Consider the following 22309-nt stretch of genomic DNA (forward strand, 5'->3'; position numbering starts at 1 on the left):
AATATATTTCAAAAATAATTTTAAACTGATACTTGAAAATACGATTTGATTTTAAGATTATAATAAACTCAGAAAATATATAATATTCAAAAATACTTTTTAGTTTTATTAACAAGTTGTGGGTAGCTTTTTCAATTGATAGCTTGAGATTTTATCATTCTTCCTAAGTTACAAACAAGCACTGTAATTGAAATCCAGTCTGCAAATAATTCATTCAGAACCTTCAAGTTTTCTTCATATTTTGTTTGAGAATTCAAATGCTACTCTAGTAAATGAGGACAGAGAGATGTTTTATATGCATATTTGATGAAAATACTATAGTTATGTAAAATCACACAAGAACACACCAAATCATTTTTTCCAAGATTTAATTTTAACTAATGAATTTTAGATGATGAATGTAATGTCAATCCAAATCTTTGCTTATCTGCAATGCACAAGCTATTTTTTGTAACTTGTAGGTGAAATAGATTCTTTTCACCATGGCAACGTGTTTCTCCCTTGTTTATGGTCTTTCTTTTTCTTTTCTTTCTTTCTTTTTTTTTTTTTTCCGTCGTGAGTCCTTTTTCTTCAACAGTTTAACAAGTCACTTCTGGTTTGGCTAAAGAGCAATCCTAGCACAATAATGTTTCAACTTGCAAGGAAGAACGCCCTTATTGAGTTGATAGAACTCCACCAGCTGGATTAGATCCGTAAATCTCGTGTGGCCATCGTCCAGAGTGTGGAACAGGTCCCCATCGTCTTCCACCTAGTGGAGGGAAAACAGCAAACTGGTAAGAAGGGCAAAAACCCACAAGGACAGCCATACTCTATTGCATATTATGTCTTCAGACACTGAAATGGATAGGTGGATAAAACTAAAGATAGCGGGGAAAAAACCCTTATGATGGGTCCACTTTTTTTCTATAACTTCACTTGTACACAGATGAAATATCATCTGACCCTAGGATGCACGGGGTGGCTCTACTTTCTCTACCTCAAATTCTCCCAACATTCTGTAGTTAGAATAGTGTGACTACTATAAATCAAGAAACGGTGAGAAATCTGCACTATTCAGTATAAAAGTAAACAGAAGATGTTAATGCTTCCACAGACATTAATCTCTGTATCTGAATGTTGTCTATCTAACAGCCTCACTTAGTAAATTAGAAAGAAATATTCATATAATTTCTACCCATAAATTGATTCTGAAGCAACCAGACATTATGTTAAGGGGATGACAGCTGCTTCTTCTTCTTCTGCTTTTTTTCCTGGCAGTGAGGACTGGTGACATTCAACAACCCATACTCACCCAGGGACATTATTTACACACACAGTGAAGTTGGGAAGATACTTCTTACGGACTTTGGATAATTCCAAAAAGAGGCCATTCAAAAGGAAATGCTAGCAAGGTAGCAATCATATGTAAATTCCCCTGAAAGTAGATGGGATCTCTATTCCACCCCATCAGGTTCTGACACACAGATCATGTGCATACACACATGCACACACACATGGAGAATATCAGCAGGAGAGCAGCAAAAATCCTAAAGCCAAGTTGTGCCACCAAGAAACAGAATTACAGATATTTTTGAAATGTGCTCAGAATGGTTTAAATGTTCTCCGGTTCTGCAGCACCTGTGTATCTATCCATCATGATTAAAAACAAAACTAGGAAAACAAAAAAACCTATTTGAGATAAGAAAGGAGCAAGGGTTTGAAAATAATAGTTTTTAGAGAACCGCTAGTAGAATTCAGAAAGAATCTTTGGTGGCCTTTTAACAATAGGTGGCATGGGGTCTATACAATATTGGTAAATCATATTTCATGGAAAAAGGGAAATTTAATTTTTATAATTCCTGTATTTCTTATATGAATTCAGGCTCATAAAATCATTTCTGCCAAACTTAAGTCTAGTCAAAACACAAGCTCCCCAGTTATATTTAATAAAAGATCCAAAGAAAACCAGTTTCCAAAAGCTTATGCACTAAGATCATCTCTAATATACGAATGTGAAATCACAAATTACTTACTGGTATAATTTGAAAATGCTTTATTTTTTGTCCATGACTCATTGACAGTACGAAAGTTTTGGGGTTACTCTGACTATCCCGTACCAAGAAAACTCTAAAGAGAGAGAAGGAATTTTAATATGTTTCTATATTTACTCACATATTTCATAAAAATATAGCATGTAACAAACCCAGGAGATACATTTATAAATGTAGTCAGAGTTTTCCTTTTCTGTGTATTCAAAGATGAGAGTATCCAACATGGTAAGCAATATGGTATAACATAATCTTATTCTATAAAACTGTCATCAGTGCTAGTTTCATTTTAATAGTATAAATATACAGCCCATTTGTCAGATTGTTCACTCATAATAAGCAACATAATGCCATGCTGACATCAATAATTAGTGCTATGTTCTTTTTCCATTGGAGAATTGGGTATTTACATGTAACAAGTTTGTGCAGAGAATGGGGCATTAGCGTATTATTACTTGAACTACTGCATTATGTTAGTCCCTGAAAAGAGAAAATTATTTAGAATGAAATCATTTTAAACCCCTCTTCAACACTGATCCCTTTTCTTTTGACTCTGGTTCCTATGTTACATATACAACAGAAAGTGAGAAATGAATATATTCTAAAAATATCAACCCTGAAATCATCTATTCAATGTTTGGGTACAATGTTTTAAGGAAAAGAAACACCGAAACAACATATATTTTAATCTAGAAGAATGCAGCAGAAAAGCCTCTATAATGTCAGGCTAGCAAAATGTAAGACATGACCTAATGGCCTATGAGGAAAAATGCTGCCAGGCGTGGATTCTTATCTGCTGGCAATACGGGGCAAAAACCAGATTTTTTTGTGTTAATTGTTGGCAAACAGATTGTGCAAACAATCCCCTCTGGTGACTCCAGTGCTAATCTCACTGTGCCTGGGCACGGAATTTGAGCCATCACAGATGTCGGATGAGATTATCCATTTCATTTGTACTGTGTGAGATTCCTACATTACATCACTGGGAGATGGGACAAAAGGGAGGTTCACTCATAAAGCACGCTGTAATTCCTTCCCCATCCCCGAGCGGATCACCACTACCATCTAGTGGACTGCCTGGCATCATCACATCTTTCCAAAGGATTCTGCCCCCACTCCTCCATTTTTTTTATTAAAAATTAAAAAAAAAATAAAGATATTACCATTTTTTATGTAGTTATTTCATTCAACTTATAAAAACTAGGCTTGAAAGTAGGGAAATTATAATCCTCCAAAACATTTTAACAATTCTTTATGATTTATTTCTCTTCTTGGTCTCATCAGATTGTAATTCCGCTGATTGTTCAAATTTATATCTAAAAAGGCTGCTCCACATAGAGAAGTATATTAAAATCTTCTCTTATATACAGTCTAGTGAAATGCTGACTTGCTATTAATAATCTTCCATGTGAGGATGCATTTTTATCCAAATGTCAGTATTAAATCACCTTGAAATCTTGTCATCATCTTAAGCCAACCCTTGAAGATAAAAGACCCCATCACCACTTGTTTAAATTGACGCTGGTTTCTCATCCAAACCTCAATACAGCCTCCTTGATTTGCACTGCATTTGAAAAGGGAGTTTAGCCAGCATTACAGGAAGTAATTGAAACACCAAGTCATTTGAGAAAAAGAAAACTCTTCAGATGGTAAATATTTCATAATACAATTTACATTTCTCTTCTATCTCCCATGGTACCCCACTAGAAGATGACATGAGAAACACTCAAGAAGTACTCTTTTCAAAGGTTTATACTACTTAAAGCTGTGAAAATTTAGAGAAAATGGGAATATAAACAGGAAAAAAATAAAACAAGCCGTCAAAATATATAAAACAGAGTTTTTTAACTGAATGCAGTCTGCACCAAACTTAAACCGAGGTAGAACATGTAAGATTCTGTCATGACACAAACCATACTTTGGAATCATATTATATGTTGTTGACACCTCAAAACAAGTTCAGTTTTTTGGTTTTTTTTTTAAGATTTTATTTATTTATTTGACAGAGATCACAGGTAGGCAGAGAGGCAGGCAGAGGGGCGGGGGAAGCAGGCTCCCTGCTGAGCAGAGAGCTAGATGCGGGGCTCGATCCCAGGACCCTGAGATCATGACCTAAGCCGAAGGCAGAGGCTTAACCCACTGAGCCCCCCAGGCGCCCCAAAAAGTTCACTTTTAACTGAGATACTAATATTGGCACAGAATGGGTAGTAGGAGTAGTTACTAGTTAACAGCGAAGGATCCTATTCTGTTATCTGTTCATTTACGCACAAGTACTAAGCACACGCAATATAAAGGTATTATCTAGATACTACGAGGATATGATGGTAACCTCCAGAACAAAGTCACTTCTGTTTTATGATAACTTGAAGTCAAAACTATGTGTATTAACTAAGTAATTACTGATTCTAAGAGAAATCAAAATCACGACCATTCAAAACCCAACTTACCCATCCACAAGTCCCTGCTGAATAATCAACCGCTGAGCTTCATCCCTAGAAATTTTGTGGTGAAACCATGGCTGGGACCGGTGAATGGCTGAAGAAATAAAATGGAAGAATACAGAGCTTTGAAATCCTCCCAGTTTAATTACATATTCTTCCCACCAGAGCTACCCAGTCACCTCCCCCATGTGCCCATCCATCCAAACAGTCCCTGCGAACAGGCACAGACATACCCATGTTTGTGGCAGAGCTCTGGGAAGAGGCAGTTGGGCTGCCATGGGTGGCCAGGCGTAAACAACCTTTTTTCTGCACAATGAAAGGGGAAACAAATTTCAACTTTTAGGGTTAGACAAACTCAAACCATAAATATTTTCAAGAATGTGAAGCTATTTGTACCCTCCAAGCAAGTCCTTCTTCAACAGCGACTGAGAGGGCTTCCGTGGGATTTTCTATAACTCTGCTTTTCTGTCCTGAGAAGTCCATTGCTACGAGAGAATTCTCTGATATACTTCTCTGGAAGAAAAAAACAAAACAAAACACACGTTTTTTTTACTATGAAAATATCTTTGAATGTTATCTCTCAGTGTTTTGCTGACAATATATTTCCCCTCTAGGATGTGATTGTAAAGGTGGCTGGCAGTAAATTTAAAAAGTCAAAAGTGAATATTTAAGATAAAAATAGTGCTATGAAATATTTTGGTTAAATAAGTTACATAGTTATTTGTTAAGGTCACTGAATTAAGTGGTTGAGGAAAGAGATTAAAGGCTTTCAGAGTTAGCTTGTCTTTCTCTTAAAAGAACCCTATCTCTTCATACTCTCTGGTAAAATAGGAAAATACCAATTTAGAAAGGAGCAACTCTTTCTGTGGCTAAAAGACCCACCACTTCTGAACAAATCTCTATTATGATTTGAGATTCATCCTTTATCATTTAAATGTCAACCCTCTCTACCGACAAAGCAGCTGCTTTATAAATTCAGAATAGACAAAAGCTATAACTTAGGTTGACTTACATCACTTCTGATAAAGAAATAATACTCCTATTTTATAACGGAACAAACTATACTACGTATTTTAAAACTGCATCACACCAATGTTCATCTTACTTAGAAAATAAAATTTAGTGATGCCTGGGTGGTCAGTCCATTGAGAAATGACTCTTGATTTCAGCTCAGGTCATGATCTCAGGGTCTTGGCATCGAGGCCCATGATGAGCTCCACGCTCAGTGGGGAGTCTGCCTGAGGATTCTCTCCCCCTCCCCCAGCTCATGCACACGTGCCCATGCATGCATCTCTCTCCCTTTCTCTCAAATAAATAAATCTTCAAAGGAAGATAAGACAATTTAGTGAAATAATGACTCCGCTAATTCCATGACATTAAAATTTTTATGATTTACTACGTGAATATTTTTTTCATCCAGTGAGGATGCCCATGGAAAACTGAGAGCTGCAAAGATAAATCTGACTGACAAAAAAAAAGAACTGATATAGAAGGAAGACATCTCCAAACAAACATAATTTAAACAAATAATAGTCTTCCTTTGGCATTACTTTTTGTTTTCTCTGAAGGTGAATATATCCAAACCTGGACTTCATTTTTACTTTTTGTTTAGGGCTCTACTTTGCAACCATCTTTTTAAAAGAGTGCCACTCCCAGTCATGCATCCTAAAAAAAAAAAAAGACAGTTATCACATCTCCAGTCAAGAGCCTCAGTTTGTAAGAAGAAACATTCTCCCAAAGGGGGAAAAAAATATTCAAAAACAGCATGGACAATGTTTACCACTTACTCCCCACTCGTGACTAGAGGAGTGAAACAAAGAATGGGAGTTCTGTTGGTAAAGGGAGAGCAGTGTGCCTATGGAGATTCACTGCTCAAGACCATTTTATATCTCTCTACATGGATTCAGCCCTTCCTAGCTTGGTCTAAGAGACTGTAGTTAAATGTATGCTTGAAAGAACACCCTGTCCATGCGAAAAAAAAAAAAAAAAAAAAAGAGGGGCTCACTTATCACTGCATCAAACATCCTACATCGTTAGCATTTGCTAGCTCCTCTCTAAACCCTGCTGTAGTGGCCCACAATCTCATTACAGTTCATCTGTATTTCTAGAGATCTGGCATGCAATCTTTCATTTGTTACAGGAGCCTTTGTAACCAACAGCTGCTCTTTGCAGACAGATGCTGTCTCTGCAGTCTCTGTCTGCTGTCACACCTTAGCTCGCTCTTCTTTCCCACACCCCACCCGTGATCTTCTGTGTGGGGCTGTAGACCAGTAGGATACCCTTCTGTTTTGCCAACATTAATGAAAAGCCTTCACCTGCCCAAACCACAGAGTAACTAATTTCAATCATAATGATAGCTTTATCCTTAGAATATCTCTATTTCACATGCCAAGATGGGAGCCATAATCACAAGGTCCTGATAACATACAAACACTGTTAGGAAAGAAAAATAAACATAACCAGTTGTTTTTGCTTTTGTTTGCCTACAATACAACAGGATAGAATATAAAACAAGGTCCCATGTTCCATAATTACTTGACATTAGAGGGAGTCTACAACACAAATAAATATTTTCATTTGCTACATTAACTACACTAGGGAACACACAGAAATATAGCAAATGTTTCCTACTGAATAGCAGGTGGTGGATGAAAAATTAATAGTTTACCTTTGGTGGACAAAGAAATAGAAGTGAAGCAGAATCTGACTTGAACTCAAAAGGTCATTTTCAGCTCAATTTCTTTCACATAAGAAAGCAATGTTGATAACATTCAGAATCAGTGTATTTCTCAAATATCGGTCCCTTTTTCTAGCTCTTTCTTCTGGTGGAATAAACAGGGCAAGCCATGGAAAAGGGTCCATGATTTTAAAGACATCCCTCTTTTTTCAAGAAAGAAAAGACCTGGGTAAACCCTGGATTATCCAAGCCACACTCTGAGATCAGATCCAGTCACTCCTAGTGTGCTTTGGACATGAAATGTTTTTCAGGCAGTCTAGGTAGGTGGCAACTAGTAGTCATACACTCTGTCACCTCGTTTGAAAGATAGAGATAAACCTTCAGCATAGTCCTCAGCAAGAGGGCACAGAAGTTCCTGACACCATTCTCTCTGTTTCAGACACAGCCAGAGGACATCAGAGATATAATCAATTCCCAAACTTAAGCACCTGTCCCCCTTATTTTACACTGCAGGCTACCAGTGACTAAACCAGGGTCGCACAGGCAGCTTATGGTAAACGCAGTGACAGATATAGACTCTTTCCAGTGTCTTTTATGGACCACATAGGGGGAGGTACAGGGAATGCAGTTTTCAACATCTAGCTCAGGGTCAAGAATGAGGAATATAAGGCCTAGAGTAGACCAGTTTTTCCCATCCCGGCTGTCCAGTCGGGATACTAACAGATGCTCCTTTGTGCTGAAAAGGACCAAATATTTGGTTTCCTGAAATATCTGCTGATGATTTTCATTTCAAAAGCAGATGGGGTGGCCATGATGTGCTGTACATAGCTAGGATGTTGCATTATAGTATAAGACTTTTTTTTTTTTTTCTTTTCTTATTTCCCTTCTCAAAATGTATCCCTGGAGAAGTTAAGAATATTGTTCCTTTAAAAATATATAACTGAAGTATCCTCAGTTTTCTATGATTCTCACTGAACACAGTGCCTGGAAGAAAACCAGCAGTCGCAGGTTAGGAGCACTGGCACCCATTATACAGGTCACTGATTCTTCTGTGATAAGCTAGAAAGGTGGGATTCTGTATAGACATCAAAGTACACATAAATACCTCCCAAAACATCTCAGTTTCCTTCACGTAACTTAAGAAGAGTGGAGATATAATTCTCAAGTGCTATTCTGTTTGACCTTGACAACTGCCATACAGGATAGCCAGGTCCTCCTCCACAGGCCCCTACAGAATCCCTATTGCCAACTAGATTCACTCAAGATGTGTCTTTCTCTATATCTGGTGTTGAACAGGCAAAGTCACACTAACCAAACTGCCATGTATACAGTGATCAACAGTAGGACCACTTTCTGGGGAAAGTGGCAAGAATAATACCATGCTTACGTGCTCATAACAGTGATGAGACTAGACAGTACTTTGTTGATGACAATTTTCTCCTTTGATTAAGAGGACACTAGGCAACAGCCTCCAAATGTACAGCTGTTATTAACATGTTCATCCTAATACCTTTAGACTCTAAAAGAAATTTAGAAGGATTTAGAAAAGGATTAAGATAAAATCCATTACTCTTTATATACATGTGGATTGAAAGATAAAGGTAGCTGACAAATTATACCAATACTCACCTAAGGCCACTGCTTTTATAAAAATTCATTCCAGTCTTTAGTTTCTTATTTTAGGGCTTAAAAGTAATATGATACAAAGATGAGAAGTTACTCTTCCATAACATAAAGCAACGTAACTACAGAACTGGAGTTCTTTTTCCCCCTATTAGTCTATCAGACTTTGTAATCAACATTATTTCATGCCGCATTCCTAGAACTGAGCATTTCATCTGCCACATTACGTGTGGGGAAATGCGCCTTCCTTGGTCACAGCCATGAGGGGCATATTTTTAACCTAAGTGGAAATGCAGCGTGTTAGCTGATTTCTAACACAGGCGCATATACCCACATTCCTAATATACTCAATATTAAAAGCAAGTACAAAAATGGCCAAAAATAAGCTTTAAAGTTCAGAAACAAATCTCTTGTGTTAATGCACAATAAATTAAAATTAGATTCTAAAGAAGGGAAAAGATATTCTGTGTGTGTCTGCAAATAAATATTCAAGTTGCAGGTAGTATAAATCTGAGAAGTGGTGTTAGACTTAATGTAATGCACAAGCTCTATTATGGCTTGCAGTTTTTGGGTTTCCTGAAGAGCAGTTTGCTTTTCAAGGACTTAGACCTTAAAAAATTTTATTGTTAGAAGCCCAAAATGCAAGAGCTTACCTGTGTTTAGTGCAGCTCTTAAAATTCCAAGCCACTGGCATCTTTATATTAGGCTATTACAATTCCAAAATCAATATTAAACAAATAAACCCACAACAAAAATCAGTGGTTAAGGAAACATCCACAATCCCCAAGGAAAATATTCTAGAAATTGTATTAAAATGAAATCCTCAAATGTTGTAATGAAACAGAATGACTCACATAACTTTTTCAAATATTTACAAATTTTCTTTTACATATAACATTATCTATTCTAATGTAATATCACACAGGCTGCAATCATGTGAAATCCAAGAATAAATAATTCAGTAACGTTATGTTAGGATGGTGTCCAAGAGTTACTTTGAAGGAAAGAACATAGATGTACCGTACTGTATGTTTATAATGCAATATTATTGCAAATTGATATAATGTAAATATAAAATACATAGGTTAATAAATATGGTCCTTACCATGGGTGATATACTCTGAGAACTGCAGCCACTTCTACCTTGATATGGATGCATGTAATTCTGGTACAGCTGCATGCCATACTGCAGAACAAATAAATAAAAACACATTCCCACCACTTTTACTACACAGGTAATTTGGGGGAAAAATCAATACTTTAATTAGTTATATATCATAACATAAAAAATAAAAATTATAAGCTTTTCTTAAATCAAATTAGTAAGGCAATCATAATTTTGAAAGGTAAGCTTTTACTGCCCTACAACGATACATTTAAAAAGACAGTGTTTTTTTTGGACGCCTGGGTGGCTCAGTCAATTAAGAGGCTGCCTATGGCTCAGGTCATGATTCCAGGGTCCTGGAAATGAACCCCGTGTTGGGCTCCCTGCTCAGAGGAGAATCTGCTTCTCCCTCTGGCTGCCACTCTCCCTGCCTGTGTTCTTTCTCTCTCTCTCTCTCTCTCTCTCTCTCTGGTAAATAAATAAATAAATATCTTAAATAAATGAATAATCAAAGGAAAGGAAGGAGGGAGGGAGAAATAAAGAAAGAAGAAAGAAAGAAAGAAAGAAAGAAAGAAAGAAAGAAAGAGAAAGAAAGAAAGAAAGAAAGAAAGAAAGAAAGAAAGAAAGAAAGAAAGAAAGAAAGTGTTTTTTACTTGAACCCACACTTAAGGTCTAGCTCACCAGTATGAAGATCTGTAACTGACATTCCTACTCATTATTCTTAGCACCAAAACCACTTGGAATGGTATATCACCTAATAAAAAGAGAGCTTACTTGGGAAGGATGTCAGACTTTATGGAACAAAGACTCTGAAAACCTTACAGGCATCTTAAGCAAAACAGGGTAAAACTCACTGTAACTCTTCAATGACTGATTGACGAATTATAGTGTCTCTTCAGCAAATCCATCAACTTGGCCCTATGGTAAAGATTCTTGACACTGCAGCATACTCTATGAACAATACTCTTACTGCATTGTTTAATTTTTAGCTTTAAATTCAGGGAACCAAAATGGTAGGGACCTCACACAAAGGGTCACAAAATACAATGTAAACTGCAGTAGGGAAAAAAATGCAGCATCTTTATTTTCAGGAAGTAGCATCGCAAGACTCAGCTGCCAGGCTATGATTGGAAAGTCGGTCTGGACTGTGAGTGGGTTATTGGGTTTGAGAAAACTAAGAATGCTAACTGCCATGTCCGAACTTATTTTGGAGGGCTCACCATCTGAAGCTATAAGGTACTCCCCTTAGATTTGATCCACTTTATTGAAAGAAAGAAAGAAAGAAAGAAAGAAAGAAAGAAAGAACAAAGCAAAACCACAATGGGACAGAGAGGCCTTTCATTTCTTTTCTTTTCTTTTTTCTGGCTATCCTCAACAAATCTAAGATTTTATTGATTTATTCAACAGAGAGAGAGAGAGATCACAAGTAGGCAGAGAAGCAGGCAGAGAGAGAGGGGGAAGCAGGCTCCCTGCTGTTCAGAGAGCCTGATGTGGGGCTCGATCCCAGGACCCTGAGATCATGACCTGAGCTGAAGGTAGAGGCTTAACCCACTGAGCTACCCAGGCGCCCCTATCCTCAACAATTCTATTTCACAGAGCCACAATGAACTTACAAGTAGGTCCTACATAAAAGAGACTGGGGAGACACCATGGAATCCAATCTCACCCATAGGATGAATTCCATTTAAACATTCCAGCAGAGCTGTTTCTTTACTGAAGACTATTTCCCTAAAAGCAATTCCAGCAAACTGGACCTATCTGGTAATTAGGTAGAAAAATCAGAGGGCGGCATGGAGGGTCTCTTTTTCCAAGATTTGGCTTTTAACACGAATACAAACCCACATTCATTTAAAATTCTTTATGTTGACTTCTTTATCCAATTATTTCCCAAGTTATGAAAATTATTTTTTTAATTTACAGTTTGATTGACATTAATGGGGACCTAATGAAATTTACTTTAAAACAACTCTAAACCTACCACAACTATAAAAAGAAGACAGAGGAGTTTAATTCCCAGTCGAATTCATTTTGGAGAATACACACTAACCTCTAACCAATACTTTCACAAGGTGCACGCATGCCGTTTGGTCGCCTTTTATTTATCTGCAGTGGAAAGCCAGCTACCTGCTATCAAGACTGTTTCCTTCAAAGGTCTATTGTGCCTGGTACCTGCAGTGTTGGGTAGCTGCTTCTGTGCTGTTGATGGTTGTTAGTAAGTACTTAACTCTGGCGGACGGGTAGGACATGAGTCACCTTAACATGTCCCCGTCCTACAGAGGGGCAGGTAAGGGACCAAACTATATAAGAAGCTAGCAGAGTTCTAGTTGAAGGGATGGGGAGAAGACAACAGGGAACCAGGGCACTGTACATAAACAATTCTCAGATTTTCTATGTATCTCTATATAACTGGAATGCCTCCAAAGAGAACCGGAGACTCTTCCTCTGCTACTATATGAACAGTTCACACATGTGTATGGAAAAAAAAAAGGAAATAAAAATTAAACAAGACGCCAAATTCTTGAGGAGGCAGGATCTAGTAAGAAACGTGTGAAGAAAATCCGATGCCCTTTCAGTCTAATCAACATAACAGCCTCCTCTGTCCCTGCACCTCCCACTAAGCTCAGTGATAAGCTGGAAATACAACAGACATCCAGAGTCGAAAATCAAAAGATGCGTCTAACACCACCAGAGTCCAGGTGCACTAGCCAGGGGGATGAAGCCAGTGCCCGGCTGATGACAAGCTGCAGGGGAACCACCTGCCTCCCCTATTAGAGTCCTTCAAATACATTATGCTGGCAAGCCCTGGCTTCCCGTATCTAGGTATTTTAAAGGGTAAAGCAGGTCATATCACTTTCCCATTTGAAACTGTTCGGTGGTTTATCATTGCCTTCAGGGTAAATGTTCTCCCTCTATGCCTCATCTGGAAAAGCTTTACCACAACTAAAAAAGGGGGAAAAAAACAACACAGGGAATATGGACAGGGTAGGCAGAATAATGGACCCCAGAGATGTCCACATCCTAATTCCTGAAGCCTGTGACTATGTATAGATCCAATATAATCACAAGGGCCCTTAATAAGTGGAAGGGGGAGGCAGAGAAGAGAACCAAGTCACAGCATGAAAAGGTCTCAGCTCCTCAGTGCTGGTTTCAAGGGTAGAGAAAGAGACCATGAGCCAAGGAATCTGGGCAGCCTCTAAAGTCTGGAAAGGGAATGAGAAAATGGATTCTTTCCCCACAGTCTCTAGAAGAGAACTGGGTCCTTGGACACCTTGCATTTACGGCAATAAGACCATTTCAGACTTCCTGAAAGACAACAGTGTAGGATAATAAATTTGCATTGTCTTAGGTCACTAAAGTGGTATAATTTGTTGCAGAAGCCATAGAAATAAAACAGAGCATCTTTGAAGTGGACATTTGTGCCTTGGAAGAGGCTTCAAAAAGATCAAATGGAAAAAAAAAAAAAGTGAGAAGGGGGCAATCTTCCAGGAAACATTCTGGATATGGAAGGATCAAAAGAAAAAGAAAAAAAAAAAGGAAGCTTTTAGTATATTTCATCAATTCTTGGACACGTGCTTCTTTTCAAATTTTAACATTCATAAATTTGCCTTAATTAGAGCATCTTATATTCACTGTTGACCAAGTGACTTGTCACTGCTGAAATGTTTAGTGAGATCAAAAAATCATTCCCATCAAACTTTGCAGAAGGGAGGCCACTGGCTAGAAAGACAACTCCAGAGACCATGGCAGAGCACCTGTCTGAGAAGTTCTGCCTCCTTGAAGCTCTTGACAGCATACAGTAAGATAGTCTGTATGAAATATGGGTATCCATGGCTCTGAGATAAAAATGATTTCGGAAAGCCAGTCTTAGAATATGAAGTTTTAGAGATGCCTCACATAATTTATTTCGTGTGTGTGTGTGTGTGTGTGTGTGTGTATACACAAAACTGATAATGATGAAAATCTACATCTACAGGCTTAAATAAATCTAAAATAACTAGATAAAAATAAAAACCATAGGGGATACAAAAGCATCATATCATAATTTTATTGACATAATTCTTTTCTTTCTACTTATACAAAAAGTAATGGTGTATCCTCGTAAAATCAGTAGCACTAAAGGAAGCGTGCTCACCACCTATTTCAGAGTTGGGTGTCTGAACTTGAGATCAAACTAGAAGGGAGGAAGCCTTGACTAACCAGGTTGGAAAGCATCTCCTTTACCAGCCTTGCCTGATTTCCAGAGTTTTGATGGAAGGAAAGAGAGAACCAGAGACCTCAAGGTATTGTCTCTACTATAACTGTGATAGGTTAAAGTATTCCAAGGAGTGACAGCCTCTTCATCTGTAAAAAGAGAGGACTGGATGAGGTCACTGGTTCTTAATCTGGAGTTCACTCACTAAATCAGGATCCCCAACAATGGGGCCGGACACAAAGAACTTTAGAACATGCCTCAAGTGAGTCCAGTGCTCATCCCGAGTTAACTAGCTATTACTTCCTTGACCGGTTGGTTCCCAACACTCTCTAAAGTTCTTTTCATTTTTTCTTTTATTTTTTTACATTTTATGACAATGAGGGCAACATAGAAGCAATTACTTACCATGAGGGTTTCAAAGAATCAAGACTTCTAAGCTTTGTTGAAACCAAAATCATGACAGTCATTTAACAGTAGACTATTTGAAAAACAAACCTCTTGTAAAAAGGTAACTATAGAAACTATCTGCCATAACAGCAAAAGGAAGCAAATTTCAGAGTTAATCCAAAAGCTTCCTTTAAGCCATTTAAAAAATTTTCTGCCAATACCACTTCACATGCACTAGGAAATTATTTTTTAAAAAAGGAAAATAACAAGCATTAGTGAGGATATGGAGAAATTGGAATTCTCACACATTGCAGGTGGGAACATTAAACAGTTTAGTTATATGGAAAATTTTTGGCAATTCTTTAAAAGGTTAAACACAATTTACATATGACCAGGAATTCTACTCCTAGGTATATACCCCCCAAATTGAAAAAAAGGTATCCAAATAAATACATGAACACATATGTTCATAGAAGTACTACTCAAAATAGTCAAAAGATGTCAACAACCCAAATGTCCATTAATGGATAAATGAATAAACAAATTGTCTATCTAACACACACACACACACACACAAATATTATTCAGCCATAAAAAAGGAACCAAGTACTAATATACACTATAAGGTAGATGAACCACAAAACAATATGCTAAATAAAAGAAGACACAGAAGGTCAGATATTGTATGATTCCATTTCTATGAAATGTCAAAATAGGGAAATCCTATAGAGACAGACACAGATATGGTTGACTGCCAGGAGCTGGGAGTTTCCATTTGAGGTGATAAAAATGTTTTGAAGCTAAAAGCTAGAGAGATGGGGGCGGTGCACAACATTCTGAATGAACTAAATGGCACTGTATTGTCCAAATAGTTAAAACGAACACAGTTTAATATGTTCATCGTATTAGCCCAGTTGATTAAAATAGTTAATTCAGTTAATTTTATGATATGTGAATTTCACCTTAATTAAATAAATTAAAAGAAAAATAAATAAAACTATCTTCCCAACCTGGTATGAGGACTAATAATTCTGATTATTCTGCCCTTCTTCAAAAGGAAATGGTTGATTAATTTTTAAAATTATGAAGTTGTGTTAAATTTATTAGCATAGAAGCTTTGAAATTAAATATGTGTTTTCTGTACATTCTGGAAGAAATCATTCTATGTCTTTCTTCCCCACATAACTTTTAGAACTCTTATTCCTCTCAAAATGCTTCCCAGTAAACTATGCTTATTTAAGTTGTAACTTCTACTTAACACAAAGGTTGATATTTTAATAGTATATTATACTAAAATTTACATTATAATTTGAAGTAAACTGGAAAGCAACTTATACAACACTTAAATGAAGTGTAAAACAATTGCACTAGACATACCTAGGTGGGCATGTTTTAAAATACACATCATGGTGGATTGATAACAATATTTTAAAAATACAGACTGAGTCATTTATAGAAGGTTTTTCTAAGATTTAATTTAATTTTTTTTCAGTGTTCCAAAATTCATTGTTTATGCAGCACACCCAGTGCTCCATGCAATACGTGCCCTCCTTAATACCCACCACCAGGCTCACCCAACCTCCCACCTCCTCCCCTCCAAAACCCTCAGTTTGTTTCTCAGAGTCCACAGTCTCTCATGGTTTGTCTCCCCCTCCGATTTCCCCCAACTCACTTCTCCTCTCCCATCAGTTATACTAGCTGTACATGTAATACCCTCGAAAAAAATAAAATTCAGAGCATTTCTAAAAATGGAATACTTACTCCACACGCACAAGATAAATGCATTAGGCTATTCCACTCTACTAATGTTTATCTTTTAGATTAAAAAAAAAATACAAACATTTGGGTACACAGACTTAAAGTGAGTCTTCACATTTTGAAATACAGATATTTTCAAACTTTGATGGCACTCACAGCATTAACAGAAATTCACGCCTGCAGTGAGATTACCTTAAGCAATCTAATCGCAGTCACCCAGCACGTCCTACTCTGCTCTTCTTCTGCACAGAGCATTTTCAGGTCTCGGGGCCCTCCCGCTTTGTTAGGCTAGAAGGCCACAGCACATTGTTTATCGTTAATGCATATCTTGAAGGTAACACCTGTTGAAATAAAAGCCACTAAAATTCTCCTATATATAAGAGAAAGCTGTCTCTTTTTCAAAAGAAATTAAAAGAAACCCAAGCTTACCTAAAAGGCTGAGGCTTGCTTTATTCATCTATCAAAATATTAAGCCTGTACCTTAAAGCAGAATCCATAGTTAGTCGGTGCTCCGTGTTTTTTTTTGCCTGCCAGGGACACATAAATATCACTATTGCCAAATTCGCTGAAAAACTGCAAATGCCGTGGTTCCTTTAAAAAGATACAAATGTGAGAGTTGAAATGAATCCATACTTTTGCACGCTCTCTTTTGCATTTCTATATTACATAATTTATACCTTGGCAAAACAATTATTCTAAATAATGGCACAGAAATACAAAGGGGAAGAAAAATGAAGTTACTGTATCCTTCAAGAACTAGGAACTTGATACAATATTATTTGAGAAGTGGTGATTTATCATTTAACGGCCAATATATGCAAAAATCTTCATCTAAAATTGTTCTCTTTAACCACCATTTCAGGAATCTCAGGGAGAGAAAGCAGCAAAGAATGGCTTTTAAAAATGTTTTCCTTGTCCAGGTGGTAGTTCGACAAAGGCAAGAAGGGTGGTTTGAGCCTCCACAGCAGTTAGAGAATAAAAAGGAAAAAGAGACAAAGATTCCTGCTTCATTTAGAAAAGATCCCCCTCCCATCTGGGTACTACCTAGCACCCCATGGCAAGCAATGAGGCAGGGGGCATAAACTACCTTCTGTACGAAAGAAGGTGGCTGGTACAGATGAGTTCTGGGAAATTACCTGGCAGTTGAATGTTTCTGATTTTCAAGGTAAAGTGGAATCATGTACAGCTATTTCTTCTCTGGGAAATCCATGAGATTTAAAGCTGGTCAAGGGAAATCACTGGGTCATATTATGCTGTGACAGGTTAATAACTTGGAGAAGTGCTTAATTCTGGGGTTGGATGTATGATCAAAACTGACCAAAAATGCATTTGTTCTTTAAAACCTTGCTACTAGTAGTGTGGTCCCAGACCAGGACCATAGGCATCACCTGGGAGCTTATTAGAAATGCAAAACTCTGTGGCCCCACCATAGACCTACCGAATCAAAATCTGCATTTTAACAAGATCCTGGGTGATTCATAGGCACTGAAAACTAAGAAGTAGTGCTCTAAAAAAAAAACAAAACTGAAAAGACAGAAAACCCAGAACATTTAGCAATTGGAGCAACCCATTCAAATCCATATCCAAAAAAATTTCAGTCATTTACCAGCAGGCTATTCCATCCCAGATGACTAGCAGAGCGACAGTTTCTGTGTATGTCACTGTCCTCTGTGTGTCACTGTTCTTAGGCATTTTGATCTAATGAATGGCTATAGTTCCCATCTCCATAGGAGAATAAGGCAGAAAAGAAAACTGTTAAAAGAGATCCAGCCTAGGGCCCTTGGAACAAGGGAAGAGGAAGGAGAAAGGTACTCTGACTGTCATGGCCTTTAAAACTATTTTTTGATAGAAACTGATTTGCTAGTAAAAATGTCTGATTCCTATGAAGAAAAGATAAAACCAGCCCTGTCCACTGATACTGTAGAAGTCTGTGAAACTGAGTCTTCTGGATGTAAGAGAAAGGCAGCTTGAGAAAATCTAGAAGGCTACAGAGGCAGAATGAGGTTCATGTTTTGACTGATTTTTGCTCCATTAGTGCAGATATATCAAGGCTTAAGATACTGTACGATCAGAAGCCTGAGCTGGCATGGTGAGCAAAGTCCACGCACGCACATGTGTATATATGGCGAGAATTGGGAGAGAGGTGTGGTACTTAGACGTTTCTCTGTAAATAAAAGTCACAGCCACATCTCCAAGGCTTGTAGCAGTGGCTAACTAACTCCCATGCAGCCCACATCTTCAGAAAGTATAATAAATCGACATTCTCACAGAAAAAGGACAGGAAATCGTCTCTTTCCCAGGCAGAAATGTCATATTAAACATTAGATAACATGCATAATTTATGTCAAGGTCATAATCCTTGAGGTTACCTAATACCTTGTATTTCTTCTTCTTCTTTTTTTTTTTTTTGAGGGGAAACTTAAAATCATTTTTATGTATAGATTGTGGAACATGACCTCATTAGACATAGGCTAGAGAGAAGAATATTATGTACTGAAAGTACAGCAAAGTCAGACACCAAGTTGAAAAGAGCTAAGATATGGACTGAGAATAGAGGTTTGATGCCTATAATTCTGCCTGGCCAGGGAGAAGACCAATGCAAGGATAAAAGCATGGATCCAGTAGATGGAATAAGGAGCTGTTTTTGTATAATGGGTGGGCAGGGAAAGGAGGTGAAGGCTAAAGTAAAAATATAATGGGCAGTTGATTTTAATGAGAAACCAGTTGAAGATATAAGAATTAAGAATTAAAGAAACATTATCATATCTTCCAGTGAAGTTTTACTGGAAAGAGTGCAATCAACATGATTACTGATTTAGAATCAGATTTCTCTGATGTTAAAAGTATAAAGATACGCATGTATTTGTTTAAAAAACACCTTCATATGTAATTTCATACTTAGGAAACAGGGAAACGAACAACCTCATTAAAATTTAGACTAGGGAAACTCTAGAACCTTAATTACAGAAATAGGTAATTATTTATCCTAACATTATTCCTGATAGAAAAATTTGAAAACTAGTTTAAATGTTCAAGAAAAACTGGTTGAATACAAGTAGTCCAATGATGTATACTTAAAAACAAAACATTTCTGTAAGGAAATGTGATACTAAATTAGTAGAGCCCTGTGCCAGCACTTACACTTCAAGGAGACACACACGTGACGTGCACACATGTGAACAGCAAAGAAGGAAAACTGTGTATGAGGGAAAGCTGAGGAAAGTCTGGAGGAGTCAACTATCACTCCTTGTGCCTCCCTATCACCCGAAAATCTGGTCACTGTCATTAATTGTTTTCTGGGCATTTCCACTCAGATGCTTCACCCTTAACACAATATATCTAGAACTAAGATCATTATCCTACTTCCAAGATAATGTGATAGCAAACATCCTTTTCCTGTTTATGCTATTAAATCACCGCCTATTTCTTTATTTCTTTCTCTAAGAACATCTAAAATGCTTCCTCTCCTTTCGTATCAATCAGTCAACAAAACCTGGCCAGCTACTTCTTAATCTTGTATCCATCCCATTCTTCCCCTTCCACTGCTCATTGTAGGTTAGATCCTGTCACCTTTACTCTGGATTACTGAATGACCATCTATTTAGCATAGTATTGCCGCTAGTATCTCTCTCTCTCTCTGTCCCCCAGCTCCCTGCAACCTTTGATCCCTCCCCCTCGTTCTTTTTTTTTTTTTCTCTCTCACTCTATCTACCGATTTTTTAAGCTCCTTATGGCCATAGTAATCCTACAACTTGATCATCTCACTCTCTTGCTCAAAATTTTTCACTGGCTTTCTATAGTGAGTTGAGTGATTATCCCTGCTCCCAAAAGACACATCCATGCCCCATCCCAAGAAACTGTGAATACCACCTCATTTGGAAAAAGGCTCTTTGCAGAAGTAATGAAGCGAAGGATCTCAAGATGAGACCATCTCAGATAATCTATGTGGGTCCTACACCCAATGACAAATGTCCTTATAAGAGACAGAAAAAGGCCACAAAAAGACAGGGAGGCTGGAGGAAGGCTGCCACAAGCAAATGGGTGTCTGGAGCCATAACTGCCCAAGACAGAAAAGCCTACAGAAATTTAAAGGATCACATAATGATAGTGAGCAATATATATATGGATGAACATTTCCAGCATAAATATAAACAGAAATTTGCAGATGGAATGCATATGTTGAGAATCGAGTAAGATTTATCAGAATACATTTGAGTGCACCTAGAAATACAGTCAGGGAAATTACTGAATACCAATGATTATCATGATATTTGAAAAACAGCCAGAGAAAAATGACAGATTACCCACAAAGAATTAACAATGTTGTTTGACAACAATAGATGCATGAAAACAGAATTAAAATAGCCACCCATGAAAACTCTCAAAATCAGTTTTACTTGGGGTGCCTGGGTGGCTCAGTCTGTTAAGCATCTGCCTTCAGCTCAGATCACGATCCCAGGGTCCTGGGATCAAGTCCTACATTGGGCTCCCTGCTCAGCGGGGAGCCTGCTTCTCCCTCTGCCTGCTGCTCCCCCTGCTTGTGCATCGCTCACTCTCTCACAAATAAATAAATAAATTTTTTTTAAAGTTTTATTTGAAAAGGATCAATGCATTGCATAAAATGTCAGCACTTATAAAACACGGCGTAGTTGCCAGTGACTAGACCACACAGACATAGAGACAACGTGGTGCCGAGCATGGTGGGACTGACATGGGCTAGTGGTGGTGTGGGAGCATCTGCACAAGTGTGCTTGTGCGACCGCATGCACAGCTGTACGCACTCCAGCACACACACGAACACGTGCCTCCACCCCCGGTCATCATACAACTCCCTTTAGGAATCTATAATGTGGCTAAGGAGACAAAACTATCACACGCACAAAGGAAATAAAAACAATGACAATTCAGTGGAGTGTTACTAACTGCATCAACAAAAACAGAAGTTCAAGAGGGGGCAAGATCAGGAGGACAACCTGGGTGAAAAGAGGTGACGTGGACTGTGCTGGACCTCATAGTCTGTAGCCAAGGGTAAAGAGGAAGGGGGTGAATTAGGAGAGAGAAATGAGCACAGTATGTGGTCGCAAAATAAAAGCATCTAGATTCCATCACAGGATATATGTTGAAATTAGTGGGAAGCTGAATAGTCAGTTTTTAAACTGATTATGGCAAATGTTTGGTATCTAAAATCAATGTACCAACTCTTGATATCCAGTAATAAACTAATAAAAACAAAGGAAAACCCACTTTCACTTATAGTTCATAACACAACATGGACATTTCAATTACCTTTGATGTCCCTTTAGTAGAAAAATATAAACCAGATCTTCTTAGAAGGAAGTAAATCTTTTTCCAGGACTTCTTTCCCTGCTCTTTTGCATGTAAGAAGCCATGGATTTCAGGGTATGTGCTTGAACTCAGAAACATCTGCAAGAAAAGTTAGACATCCTCATGCTGTTTCTGAATCAGTTACTGTAGCCATCTAGTAACCCAAGATTTCAAATATAAACATGCAAACTCTAACAGTGTCAATATCACTTAAAGGTATCATTACAGGCATGGCAATATAAATACAACAGAAAATAAATCAGTCTTTTGATAACCTGAGGCAAATTCCAAATGAAAATCTGTTCACAAAATATACATTTTAAGTGGTCAGGACTTAGCCAAACACTAGAATCGTAAGTTTTCTGAATGTCTATTTGAAAAGCTAGATTTCATCTAAGAGTTAAGTCCTGATACTTCTCATCCTTTTCTATGATTTTCCCTGAGAACCTATCAGCTTCATTACATTGCAAGTAAAAGACCACAATCTTGACTTCAATTATTGAATTGTTTAGAAAGTTAAGGGGCGCCTGGGTGGCTCAGTGGGTTAAAGCCTCTGCCTTTAGCTCAGGTCATGATCCCAGGGTCCTGGGATCGAGCCCAGCATCGGGCTCTCTGCTCAGCAGGGAACCTGCTTCCTCCTCTCTCTGACTGCCTCTCTGCCTACTTGTAATCTCTGTCTGTCAAATAAATAAATAAAATCTTTAAAAAAAAAAAAAAAAAGAAAGAAAGTTGAGCCGTGTTCTCCTCCCTGCTGAAGTAAAGCAAACAATCTTT

At 37.7% G+C, this 22309-nt stretch overlaps 1 protein-coding gene across 2 annotated transcripts in view; it reads right to left on the minus strand.

Moving 5' to 3' along the window:
- Positions 1 to 523: 523 nt before the first annotated feature.
- The window catches only part of LOC111142137 (growth factor receptor bound protein 14), a 116443-nt gene continuing 94657 nt past the window's right edge, over positions 524 to 22309 (minus strand). For both annotated transcript variants that reach the window (XM_022495122.1, XM_022495129.1), the window contains 9 exons: positions 21497 to 21634; positions 16691 to 16801; positions 16403 to 16498; positions 9874 to 9954; positions 4865 to 4981; positions 4702 to 4774; positions 4475 to 4562; positions 2013 to 2106; positions 524 to 748 (listed from right to left, as the gene is read on the minus strand). In XM_022495122.1, coding sequence (XP_022350830.1) covers positions 602 to 748; positions 2013 to 2106; positions 4475 to 4562; positions 4702 to 4774; positions 4865 to 4981; positions 9874 to 9954; positions 16403 to 16498; positions 16691 to 16801; positions 21497 to 21634 — 945 coding nt within the window. In that variant the 3' untranslated portion in view covers positions 524 to 601. The remainder of the gene's footprint in view (positions 749 to 2012; positions 2107 to 4474; positions 4563 to 4701; positions 4775 to 4864; positions 4982 to 9873; positions 9955 to 16402; positions 16499 to 16690; positions 16802 to 21496; positions 21635 to 22309) is intronic.

This window comes from Enhydra lutris, unplaced genomic scaffold (genome assembly GCF_002288905.1).
Source record: "Enhydra lutris kenyoni isolate GAN:26980312 unplaced genomic scaffold, ASM228890v2 scaffoldscaffold1, whole genome shotgun sequence".
Taxonomy (NCBI): domain Eukaryota; kingdom Metazoa; phylum Chordata; class Mammalia; order Carnivora; family Mustelidae; genus Enhydra; species Enhydra lutris.